We start from the raw sequence: 12,745 nt of genomic DNA on the forward strand, positions 1-12,745 counted from the left end.
AGAGACAGAGAGAGAAAAAACGAAGGCCGTCGGAGGGAGGGGAGGAAAGCAAGCGGAACGGCGGCGTCTCTAGAGCGACCGGGAAAAAACAACGAATCGGCGCGGCGCGCGGAGCACAAAGGGGCGGGGCGGGAGGAGGAGGAGGAAGAGGGGAGTCGATTCGGCCTAGAGCGCATGCGCCCGCGGAGGAGGCGCGGCGGGCCAATCGGAGCGCTGCTTCTTGAATGGTGGGTGGTGGCGCCCGGAAGCGGCTGCTGGGTGGAAGTTGAAGGTGCCGCTCGAGCCGCCGAGGGTGAGTTGGGGGCCGACGCTCCGGGCCCGGAGGTTTGGGGGCGGGTACTGGACCGGAAGCGGGGCCCCTGAGGGTCTGGGGGACGCCGCGGGGCCTGACGGGAACGACGATTATCTTTGGGCCGGGGGTAGTTCGGGCACTGTCAGTGGACTTCAAGTCCCGTCGGCCCCCCGCCTGTAACTGCCTGACGAGGGATTGTGGGAGTTGTAGTCCGGGAAGCCTAATGCGCCGTGGCATCTCTTTAGCTGGGGATGATGGGTTTGAACCTTCGCTGGGGGAGGACTCTTGGCAGGGAGAGCGGGGTTTAAGTCCCCCCTCAGCCCTGGGGACTTTGGACCCCTCCCTCTATCAGCTCGGTCTACTCCGCAGGGTTGTGTGGCAGTTGTCACGTTGGTATAGGACAGTCCTCGACTTACATCCATTCGTTTAGTGGCCATTTGGAAGTTACCACACCACGGAAAAGAGTGACTTTCGCATGACCGCAGCAGCATCCCTGGGATTGTGTGATCAACGTTCAGAGGCTTGGCAACTGACTCATATTTATGACGGTCGCAGTGTCCCAGCGTCACATGATCCCCTTTTGCGGCCTTCTAAGGAGGGAAGCCAGCTTCACTTAACAACCGTGTTACTAACTTAACAACTGCAGTGATTCATTTAACAACTGCTGCAAGGGAGGTCGTGAAATGGGACAAAGCTCACTTAACAAACTGTCTCACTTAGCAATTGTGGTCATAAGTCAAGGGCTACATGGATGAAAGCTGTTGTCTGGCAGTCCAGGAGTGAGACTAGATGCTCTCCAAGTTCCCATTGTTCTGGGGTCACGTGATCCCCTTTTGCGACCTTCTGACCAGCAAAGTCAATGGGGAAGCCAGATTCACTTAACAACTTATTACTAGCATAACTGCAGTGATTCATTTAACAACTGTGGCAAGAAAGTTCTTAGAATGGGGCAAAACTCACTTAACTGTCTTTCTTAGCAATGGGCTCAATTGTGGTCGTATGTTGAGGACTACCTGTATAGCTTCCCGTCTCACATGCAATGGTGATTCTGGACGTGGACATAATAAAACAATCCAATGCATAAGAGCCACTGAAAGCAGCTGTGTGAATTGAAAAGATAAAAAGAGAGTTTAAAAACAAAATAGCTCTAGACCCAGAAAATGGGATAATGTAGTAATTGGGTTAAATGTGAGTTTTGTGGGTTTTCTGAGACAGGCCAAGTTGCAAAAAAAGCATTTTTTTCCTTTTGTCTTGTTTTATTGATATATAGGGCAAATGTCCTGGCTTTCTTTGAAATCCACTTTTTTGTTCTCATATCATAGATTGTCTTCTGAGGAGTTGGCGCAGGCTACTTTTATCCTGCTTCAATAATGACTTTGAAAATAAAGTTGGGGTGAGGGGCGCTTTGGCTTTGACATTTGCATCACATTAGAGCAGGGGCTCTAATGCCGGCCCGCAGGCTGGATGCGTCATCTGGAAGCTGCACCCACCCCATTGCCGGCAATGTCAAAACCCATACCGACATAGCAAGTTTGACATGTCTATTTTGAGTGAATTTAGCTTAGGATAGCTGGTTTAAAATGCTTGACAAATGACCAAACCAGGGGTCTTCAAACTTGGCCCTTTTATGACTTGTGGACTTCAACTGCCAGAATTCCTCAGCCAGCGTGCCTGGCTGAGGAATTCTGGAAGTTGAAGTCCACAACTCATAAAAGGGCCACGTGTGAAGACCCCTGGACTAAACCATGTGTCTTAGCCTCTTTAAAAGACCATTATTTAAAGACATGATGGCTTTATAAAATGTGTGGGTCAGTATACTGGGCAAACCCAGATGCATGGGTTAATTATTGAGTCAGGCCAAGAATTTGGTTATCCTAATTGTTGATACTGTGGAGCCCTTGATGCTGTCTGATTTTGATTGGTTGTAAATATTTCATTACCTGTAAAAGGCATGCGGGACAGACTTTGGGAGATGGAGCAAAGACACAAATACTGCCTAGGGCAGAGGTCCCCAACCTTTCATGATTTGCAGCCCAGAGCGGGGGGGGGGAGGGGGGAGGGAAGAAGGGATGGTTTTGTGTGGGGTGGTGGTGGACATGTGCGTGCACACGAACACCCATTACTCATTCAAGTGCGGCTGCAAACACCCGCAACACTTGTGCCAATGGGGCTACAAACATCTGCAATGCCCAATACGCTCACGCAAATGGGGCTGTGAACACCCGTGATGCTTGCGTGAGTGGTGCTGTGTGTGCGTGGACAGTGATTATATGTTACTTATATGTTAGGGTGTAGGTCTAGACCAGGGGAATTCTGGGAGTTGAAGTCCATGAGTCATAAAAGAGCCGAGGTTGCCTACCCCTGGTCTAGACTAGACATATGTTGTATATAGTATATTTTAAGTGTGTTATGTAAGTAACACGTGAGAGCAAGCAACTAAATTTCATTTTTAATGTCTGCCGTTGTGCCCACAGGGAAAAAAATGACAATAAAGGTTAATCTAATCTAATCTAATCTAATCTAATCTAATCTAATCACTGGCCAGCTATTCATGCGGCCTGGTGGCCAGTAGGCCGTGGGCCAAGGCCTAGGGCAGGGGTAGGCAACCTTGGCTCTTTTATGACTGGTGGGCTTCAACTCCCATGCTGGCTCAGGAATTCTGGGAGCTGAAGTCCACGAGTCATAAAAAGGCCAAGGTTGCTTAGCCCTGGCCTAGGGGAAGAGTCAGATAAGAGACAGCCTAGCCTGCTGCTGCATAACCGGTGGAGAAAGAGACTCGGGTGGAGAAAGAGACTCGGAAGGAATCCTCCCTCTGTCTTGAATGTTCAGACTTGCAAGATTGATTATCAGCCTTGCCCAGATAAACCAGACAGGAAATGCTGGCAGGTGTACTAATTCTACTTTAGCGTAAGGGCTACATTGACAAAATCTTGCAAATCCAAAACCTTTCACTACTACAGGAACGAGAAGAAAGAGATACTTTTGGTTGCAGGATAGGACAATTCTGAAGGCCTTTTGTGTGTGTGTGTTTTTAAGATAACGAAAAGGGTACAGACACCTTGTAAGTAAAGCATCAGGTTTACAGATGAGTTTCAGGGTTATTTCCAAGCAACCTGTAGAAAACAGGAAAGGTTCTCATTTGAAATAGGTAGTCCTCGCCTTAGGACCGCAACGGAGCCCAAAATTTCTGCCGCCAAGTGAGACAGATGTTAACTGAGTTTTGCCCCATTAGTTGACCTTTCTTGCCACCGTGATTAAGCAAACTGTTACAGTTGTGCTGCTTCCCCATTGACTTTGCTTGTCTGAAGGTCACAAAAGCGGCTCGGGTGAATCTGAGACACCGCAACCGTCATAAATATGAGTCGGTTGCCAAGCCTCTGAATTTTGTGCATGTGGCCATAGATAAGATAAGATAACCTTTATTGTCATTTTTCTTTTCTTTTTTTACTGTGGGCACAACGGCACACATCAAAAGTGAAATTTAGTTGCCCGCTCTCAAAGTGAAACACATACATGACACACACCCAAACATACTATATACTAGGAATGCTGCAGTGGTCCTAAAGGTGAAAAACAGCCATAAGTCAATTTTTTTTCTCAATGCCATTGTAACTTTGAACAGTCATTCACAAGGACTATCTGTAATTTGAGAAGCTTCAGCTAGCTGGTTTAAGCTGTTTTGAGTTTCGTGCACCCTTGTGACTGTGTTCCTGATCCGACTGCCTACTAATTTGGGAATAAATCCAACTGTGTTCAGGGCTGCTCGCTCTTGGACCAAGAGGCAGAAAATTTTATTATGCCCACGGAGTCCTATTCTGAGTTACAGTTATTTAAATTCTGGACCCTATTCCACCCTTTTTAAAATCGCACTAGTAAATAAATGATTTCAGAAAACAGATGCAGACGTCTACACTGTTACCCCTTTCACCATATGGAACAAATGTAATCTTTAGTTGAAACACATCAAGGCAACTGTGGCAATTTTCCCAAAGCAATTTTTGGCTACAACAGGAAGATCATCTGTTTTTTGTTTGGGGTTTTTTTTTGCTTTTTTTTCCTACTAGGGAAACTTAAGGACGTATTAAAGACTAATTACTTTTCCTCAGCAGACCTGGGTGATAGGTAAACTTGCAACTAGGAATTTTATTCTGTCTTTTGGATGGGACCAAACCAACTATAATTAGCTGTATGGAAATAAATGTGTGCATTTTGTGACATCTTTAAGAAATTCATTATTGCGTAAGCTATTTTCAATTCCCTTAGATACAAAAAAGCGAAACCATTCTAAGTCAACTCTGATCTAGACTTATGAAGCTACAAGGGGAACAGAAAATTGGTATTAAAGATCTAAGTTAAAACTCGTTTCTAGTTTTAGAATTGAATTCTGGAGGAATTCAAAGTTACTTTATAAGATTCTAATCAAGGAGATTGAACTAGCCTTTCGCATGTCAGTGAAAGAGGATTCTTGGTTTTTTTATGATAATATATGGAGATTTTCTGATGGTGTAATACGGTTCATAAAAAGAAATAATCTTTTCATCTCGGTTGAGTGGAACTGATATTCAAGTGCACGGTTAAACCTATTTTAATGAAATTTGTGTATATCTTCCAAAAACATTATTTGGATTGATTAATATTAGCTAGTATTCTAAATAATTCTTGCATTTTTAAACTCAACCCATATTTGAAAACCAAGGACATTCACATTTTTCCTAAGTGGGGAAAAATCTAAAGAAAAATCAGAACAGGAAACCTATAATAAAAGTTGTCTATGCAGAGTGTGGTAGGTTAAACAATAGTTGGGTTGACCTCACCATAAACCATGATCTTTGAACATTTTTCTAAGGCACAATTGGCTGAATTCACATTGTGTTGAGCCATAAACCATGATTTACAAATCACAGTGGCTGGATTCATGCCATGTTTAAGCTATTATATGCATTATCTACTATTGTTGCTTCATGATTTGTGAAGAGAAAGGACTGGGAATTTATATATGGGCTGTAAAAGTAATAAATAATAAAGTAATTCTGGCTTGTGTCAAAGTTTATATGGCTTGAACAGTGAAATAAACATCAATTATCCAAAGGCTTTGAAAATGATAGCTCCTGAATATGTTTTAGAAAGTATTCTTAGTCACCAGAACAGGAAATAAGAAATTAACATAGTGGCTTTATAAATGGATGAATATTTTATCCAGTAAACTACAAGCTAGCATGAGTTCCAATGGCTTTCTGCTCCTTTTCAGAAGAGTTCTTAAGCATAATATTGCTTCTAATTATCTCTACCCTTGCATATTTCAGCTGTTCATTAGCACTTCATTCCAGCCTGCAATATTTATTCTGTACAACTTAGGAAACCAAATCACTTCCTCAGTGATCTATCTTGCAAAGAGCGTGGGTTTTGTAGGATTAAAAAAAAATAAATCCACAAGCTTTATACTGCTGCCTTTTTGTCTCTCTATCCCTCAAAAATCTGTTAACTGCAGCCCTTGCTGTGGATGTGTCAATAATAATAATAATAATAATAATAATAATAATAATAATAATAATAATAATAATAATATATTAGATATTATAATAATATAAAAAGAATCAACACTCTATAGCAACAAGTGTGGCTCAAACAATTCTGTACTGTACAGATAAAATACAGGCAGTGCTCAACTTACAGCAATTCATTTAGTGTCCATTAAAAGTTACAGCTGACTTATAACGCTTTTTTTGCACTCACACGATCAAAATTCGGATGTTTGGCAACCGACTCGTCTTTATGACGGTTTGCAGTGTCCTGAGGTCATGTGATCCCCTTTTGCAGCCTTCTGACAAGCAAAGAAAACAGGTTGCCTTAACAAACCTGTTGCCAATTTAACTACTGCAGTGATTCACTTAACAACTGTGGCAAGAAAGGTCGTAAACGGGCAAAACTCATTTAACAACTGTCCTGCTTAGCAGTAGAAACGTTGGGCTCCGCTGTGGTTATAAGTCAAGGACCGCCTGTATCATATTTCCGACCGTGATTTAGTAGCGGGAAAGCTCTGGAGCGGCATAAATATTAAGAGGAAGAAAAAAAAAGTAGCATGGTCAATTTTGAAAAAACGGATCCTGCATTTCAGGTTTTCTATTAAAATCTACAAAGGGAATTGAAATCCAGGTTGGCAATAAAAATGGACAACCCGAACGGGCATCTCTTGTGCTCATTAAAATAAAAGCTTGTACATCTAGATCCATCGCATGAATAGGAACTCAGAGACCTCTCCTGAGTGATGTCGCCACGTGATCTTTTTAATTATGGGATGCTTTTCAGGGAGACACCTACGGCTAACAAGACATGTGTCTCAAGACTTCTAGGTGGAAGCAATTTTCCTAAATGTGTCTCAACCTTGGCAACTTGAAGATGTATGGACTTCAGCTTCCAGAATTCCCATGGTGGCTGGGGAATTCTGGGAGTTGAAGTCCACACATCTTCAACAGCCAAGGTTGAGAAACACTGTTCTAAACAATAGCGTGCCCTGGTTTGATCCCATTGGTAAAAAAAAAACCACTTGTGTTTTTTTTCCCCTCCCCTTTCGTTCTGAGGACGACTTAAAAATCAAAGCCCGCTGCCTTTTTTTGTAAAATCTTAACTATGGCTGTTCTCTATTCAGATAGAATTAAGTGAGCATTTTGCATTGGTTAGACAACGAACTGGCAAATCAAGGCGCTGAATAGATTTCAATTATTATAACAATGTTAAGCTGTCATGTTTTTAACAGATCTATATCAAGCTGATCACTTAGAATAAATAAAATATGGAGCAAAGGGTGATAATAAGAAGCAGTGATGCGAGACAGACAAAATATTGGAAATGTCAGCCTTAATGTACCCATCACTCTTTGATTTATATCTCATTCTGCTCTGGTCTTTTCCTGGCTGCTCCTGCGAGCATGTCATTAATAATGACTTCACCTTTAGAGCTTCGTAGTCATCTTTTAAGAATTGCCGTTAAGTTTAAAACAATGCCAGCTTCTGATCAATTCGCACGTGGGGCAGGTTTTTTGGTTTTTTTAAAAGCATTATTTATTTATTTATTTATTTATTTATTTATTTATTTATTTATTTATTTAATTAATTAATTGGATTTGTATACCGCCCTTTCCCGAAGGACTCAGGGCAGTTCACAGGGTAATTAAAACAAGAAATACAAAAATTAAAAACAATTAAAAAGATGAAGTGATTGATGGCCCAACTCTGCAAATAAATCTAGGCAAGTAAGCTTGGGGTCATCTTCCAGCAACAGAGCTGGCCAATTCACCAAGTGGAGATACAAGACACACACACACACCCGCCCACACACACAATTATTTCCCACCAACAAAAACATATTCTCAATTCCACTGACTAATACGCATGCAGATATTATACAGGTTGTCCTTGACTTTTAGTGACCCAAGTTAGCTTCCCATAACCTGATTGTCACAGTAGGTGGCAGCAACTTTCTGACCTTGGAAAAAGATCCCGATTAATGTTTGGATGAGGGAGCTCATGGGAATTGGATCAGAATTGTAGAATAATCTTGGGGCGGAGGGGAGGGGGAAACTCCATAAAGAAGGCAGTGGATACTCGCTATGAATCCAAATGGGTCTTTTAAACCCTTGGGATGCTCACAAAACTCCCGTTTATTTTTCATCTCGAGGCAAGTTGATGTTCCTCAACCAGGGCTGGTGGAGAAGACAGGACGTAACTGGCTTAATTAAGATTCAGCAAGATTCTCTTGTGGGTCCGTTGCTTTGTTTGTTTTCAGGAGGCCGAGGCTGTTCCTGAAAGAGGTCACTCACTGTCCGATGTAGTATTCTGTGAGTTGAGTTGACGCAACTCCTCCCTTTGAGCGGGCCGATAAGAGGTGCAGTGGCGCTCAAAATTGCATGGTTGCCTAAAGGCACCGCAACCCATTTGTACTGTCCAACTGTTGAGTCGAGTAGTCCTTGCTCCAAGTTGTGGCTGGGGAATTCTGGGAGTTTATTTATTTATTTATTTAATTTTATTTATATACCGCCCTTCTCCCGAAGGACTCAGGGCGGTGAACAGGGCAGATGTATAAAATACAAAAAATACAAAAGTTAAAAAGAATTAAACATAATGCCCGAGGTAAAAAAACAATAAATACAAATATTAAGAACAATAAAAAAACCCAACCAAACCCCCATCAGGCCAAGCCGGCTTGTTCAAACAAGTGCGTTTTCAGATCGGAGGTTGAAGTCCACCCATCTTAAAGTGGCCGAGATTGAGAAACAACTGGCTTAAATAATTGAGCCTTGGTGGAGCAGTGGGCTAATGCCTCCTTAAGTAACACCAGCTGCCTGCAACTAGTGCAGGTTCGCGTCCCACCAGGCTCAAGGTTGACTCAGCCTTCCATCCTTCCGAGGTAGGTAAAATGAGGACCCAGATTGTTGGGGGCAATAAGCTGACTTTGTAATAATGCTGCTTGGGGGGGGGGGCAAATCCTTCCGAGGTAGGTAAAATGAGGACCCAGATTGTTGGGGGCAATAAGGTGACTTTGTAATAATGCCGCTTGGGGTGTGTGTGAAAGCCCTAATAAGCAGGCATATACATAGAATGAAGGCTACTGCTAAGCTTGTAAGCCGCCCTGAGTCTTCGGAGAAGGGCAGGATATAAATGGAATTAAAATAAATAAATAAATAAAATAAATAAAATATTTGAGCACACTTTTGCCAACGCTTAGCAATTTGGGGGGTGGGTTGTTTCCCCCTCCCACGATTCTCCAGTAAATTCTCAGTGGGCTACTCAGTGAGAAATCTCCGCTATTGAGAGTAGAGAGCGGCAGCTAACATACGCTTGTTTAATCTCAAGACTCTGTTAATAAACGGAGTGATTTAATAATATCGTTTGCCGTTACATTGCAGAATGGCAATGTCTTACAAAGCGACTGGCGCGAGCTAGCCTGCCTTTTAATATTGCTCCCAACACATTTTTTCCCCCCATTGGCTCTGCATTTTAAATGCCCTTTTTAATATCCCCGTATATTTCATTATCAGCTTAAAGGTCCCCTCTCTTGGAATGCATTCCAGGAGGAATAATATATCGAATGAGGAAGTTGTATTAAAGGAAGGTACAGCTGGAAAGCTGGAGAGAAAAATCTACATTACAGAAGACTATGTCTGCGCTGGCCTATACAGACGGTCCTCAACTTACGGCCGCAACTCGGCCCAAAATTCACGTTTGCTAAGTGAGGCATTTGTTAAGCGAGTTTTTACGACTTTTATGACTTTTCTTGCCTCCATTGTTAAGTGAATCACTGCCGTTGTTAAGTTAATAACACGGTTGTTAAATGAATCTGGCTTCCCCCATTGACTTTGCTTGTCAGAAGGTCACAAAAGGGGATTGTGTGACCCTGGGACGCTGCGACCGTCGTAAATATGAGTCAATTGCCAAAAGCATCTGAATTTTGATCATGTGACCGTGAGGATGGGCCAACGGTCCTACGTGTGAAAACTGGTCTTAAGCCATTTTTTTCCCCGTGCCGTTGTAACTGGACAGTCACTAAATGAACTGTTGTAAGTTGAGGACTCCCTGCACTAAAATACAGGTGGTCCTCGACTTACATCCATTCGTTTAGCGACAATTTGAAGTCACAACGGCACTGTAAGAAGCGACTTACGACCGTTGCATCCTCCCCACGGTCAAGGGATCAAAATTCAGACCCTTGGCAACTGACTCACATTTATGACGGTCGCAATGTCCAGGGGTCACCTGATCGCTTCTTGCGGCCTTCTGACCAAGTGGCGAAACCAGATTCCCTTAACGACTGCATTTCCAGCTTAGCAGCTGCAGTGATTCACTTAACAACTGTGGCAAAGAAAGTTGTAAAATGGGGCAAAACTCACTTCACAAATGTCTCACTTAGCGACGGAGGTTTCGGGCTCAATTGTCGTAAATCAAGGACCACCTGTAATAGTAAAAGCTCTTATCACCCGCTGCTACGCCTTGGGGCCAGCTCCAGAGACCTACAAATCTGGTTAGGCAATGGATTTCTTTTTAAATGGGATGGAAGGCCTGATTAATTTCACCTCCCTGACAAAATACCATCCTTGTTCTTTTTCATATCTAAAGCAGAAACAGAAATACAGGAGGGCTGTGGTGCTGGCTTTGGTGTTTTTGCAGCCAGATGTGTCTCTCTAGCAACAGCAGAGCGATTAAATGTTATTTTTGGTACCAGTCCGAGCCAGGTGAAACACTGTGGAAAATTTCTTTTTTTTTTCTTTTCTTTTTTGCTGTGGGAATTTTAAAATATAGGCTACCTTAAGGAGGACACCCTGAATGGCAGATCCTGAAGGAGAAGCCAAGTCCCCAGCGTGGTGGGAGCGGGTTGCGATCTCTTTTTGTCGGCAGCCGTACTCTTGGGCTCATAAACGTAATTTAATTTGTTTTCAATAAAACCGCTTGATCATCGCTCACTGGGGCAAGGTGAAGTCAATTATCCAGAGCAGCTAAGAGTTCGGCTATTGATTCGTTTTCCCTCTGTCTCTGCATTCTGGAAAGCTCTCAAGGCTGGCAAGCTATTTTTGTTTGGCAGATGTGGTGGGCGGGGGGGGAGCATCGTTTCGGTTACTCACATTTTAATCCTTGTTTTCAGTGGGAAGGAGATGAATGCACAAAGCTTTGTTTTAATGCTAGGTACTGTTCTCAGCGGGGCAGCGTGGAAAACACTCAGCAAGCCTTGCAAGACTCCGATCGCCAAGGGACACGGGTCGCACCACCCACGCGTGGCCAGAATCTTTAAACCTGGTTTTGGAAATGAGAGGAGCCGGGTTTAGGTAGCCCTCGCAACGGAGCCCAACGTTTGCGCGGCTAAGTGAGTTTTGTCCCGCGTTACAACTTTTCCTTGCCGTGCTGGTTAAGGGAATCCCTGCGTCAGCGGCACGTCTGTTAAGCGGATCTGCCTTCCCCGTTGACTTTGCTCATCAGGAAGTCAAAAAAGGGGATCACTTGATCCCCCCGGGACACTGTAACTGTCATAAATACGGATCACCTGCCAAGCACGTGGATTCGGATCACCTGGCCAGCGGTTGCAAGTGGGGGAAAAGGTCATACATCAGTTTGTCCAGCCGCTAAATGAACTGTGGCACGTTGGACTACCTGTGGTGTGTGTAATAGGGTCACAAACCAGGATGAACTTAACGATTTCCGAGCCTGATCAGCTGTCCATGTTTCCTTTGCAGCCGGCATCTGGAAGGATGACCTTTTGCTGACCACCTCTGCGAGGCCACTCACCTTCCCCCACCTGTAACCCATGTGCATTCTTTTCTTTAAGTTTGACCCACGACCTGTGTCCAAAAATGCCTACAGGTAAGGTGCAGTTCCGCTTGCTGTCTCTTATCAGTATGCTTGTCGTCGCGCTTGCTCGGGTTTGGACATTCCATCGTGGCTAAACAATCTCAGTGAGAGTCTTAGATTCTTAAATGAGTCTCTGCTTTGTCTGTCAACCTTAAAGCTCTTTGGACTTGTGGATTACGAGGGGATATCCTGTGTCCCTTTTGGCCTCCTTGCTGATCTGGGGTTAACACCGTCATGTCTTGCTGTGCACGTAACACCATCGTGGCTTACTGTACACATAACTGCATCATGGCTTACCGTACACGTAACACCATCGTGTCTTGCTGTACACATACCCAAAGCAGCTGTAGCGGTAATTTGATTGTTCGCGTTGTTATAATTTAGTCCAGGAGAGACATGGAATGTAACCAGAGGGACCGTAATCTGTATCGCCATCCATTACCGCGCTGTTTCTCAACCTTAGCAACTTTTAAGAGGTATGGACTTCAACTCCCAGAATTCCCCAGCCAGCATGGGGATAACAGATGCAAACGAGAAGTCTTTAAACCTGGAGAGTCATGACTTATAATAGCCTGGGTCCTTTCCAACAGGGAGCTAAGGCCTTATTGAAAGCAACTTCACAAGGGACACAACTTCTAATTCTTCACCACTAGCAAAGCTGCTGTAGGGACCCAGTTCACACATTGGCCTAGCCCGGGATACAAGTTGTAAGGGACACTTTCCCCCTTAAATTAGTTTAACGGTGTCTTAATTTCTAATTCTATTTTCATTTTCCAACTAAAGCCCAACCCATTTGTAGGCCACAAGAAGTGGCTGGTGATTGGTTTTTGCTATAATTGGCTAAATCAATCTTCGGCTGCAAGATCCCCATGTTAAATTAATCTGGATTACATTATGCTATGCCACGTCTGCTACCTTTTAAGTCTTGACTCCACCTAATTGAGATCCAGTGAAACTTATGTAATGTACCGAATTTGTCCCCAAACGTTACAATGACATTTCAGAATGAGAACTTCTGTAAAAAAAAAAAAACAGGCGCAGTTTGCTATTGTTTTGCCTAAATGTTTTATGCATAAGATACTTTTTTGAATTAAATGTTTCCATTTCAATAATATTTATG

The 12,745-nt window shown here is 43.3% G+C and overlaps 1 protein-coding gene across 4 annotated transcripts in view; it reads left to right on the plus strand.

The window, feature by feature from the left end:
• The first annotated feature begins 212 nt into the window (after window positions 1–212).
• The window catches only part of TANGO2 (transport and golgi organization 2 homolog), a 45,165-nt gene continuing 32,632 nt past the window's right edge, over window positions 213–12,745 (plus strand). The window contains exons 1-2 of one of the 4 annotated variants that reach the window (XM_083373304.1): window positions 213–292; window positions 11,511–11,637. In XM_083373304.1, coding sequence (XP_083229430.1) covers window positions 11,582–11,637 — 56 coding nt within the window. In that variant the 5' untranslated portion in view covers window positions 213–292; window positions 11,511–11,581. Of the gene's footprint in view, window positions 293–10,933; window positions 11,144–11,510; window positions 11,638–12,745 lie in introns of those variants that run through there. The other 3 variants (XM_083373305.1, XM_083373307.1, XM_083373306.1) reach the window with 3 other exon arrangements.

This window comes from Vipera ursinii, assembly GCF_947247035.1.
Source record: "Vipera ursinii genome assembly, chromosome: 14".
NCBI classification, from domain to species: Eukaryota; Metazoa; Chordata; class Lepidosauria; order Squamata; family Viperidae; genus Vipera; species Vipera ursinii.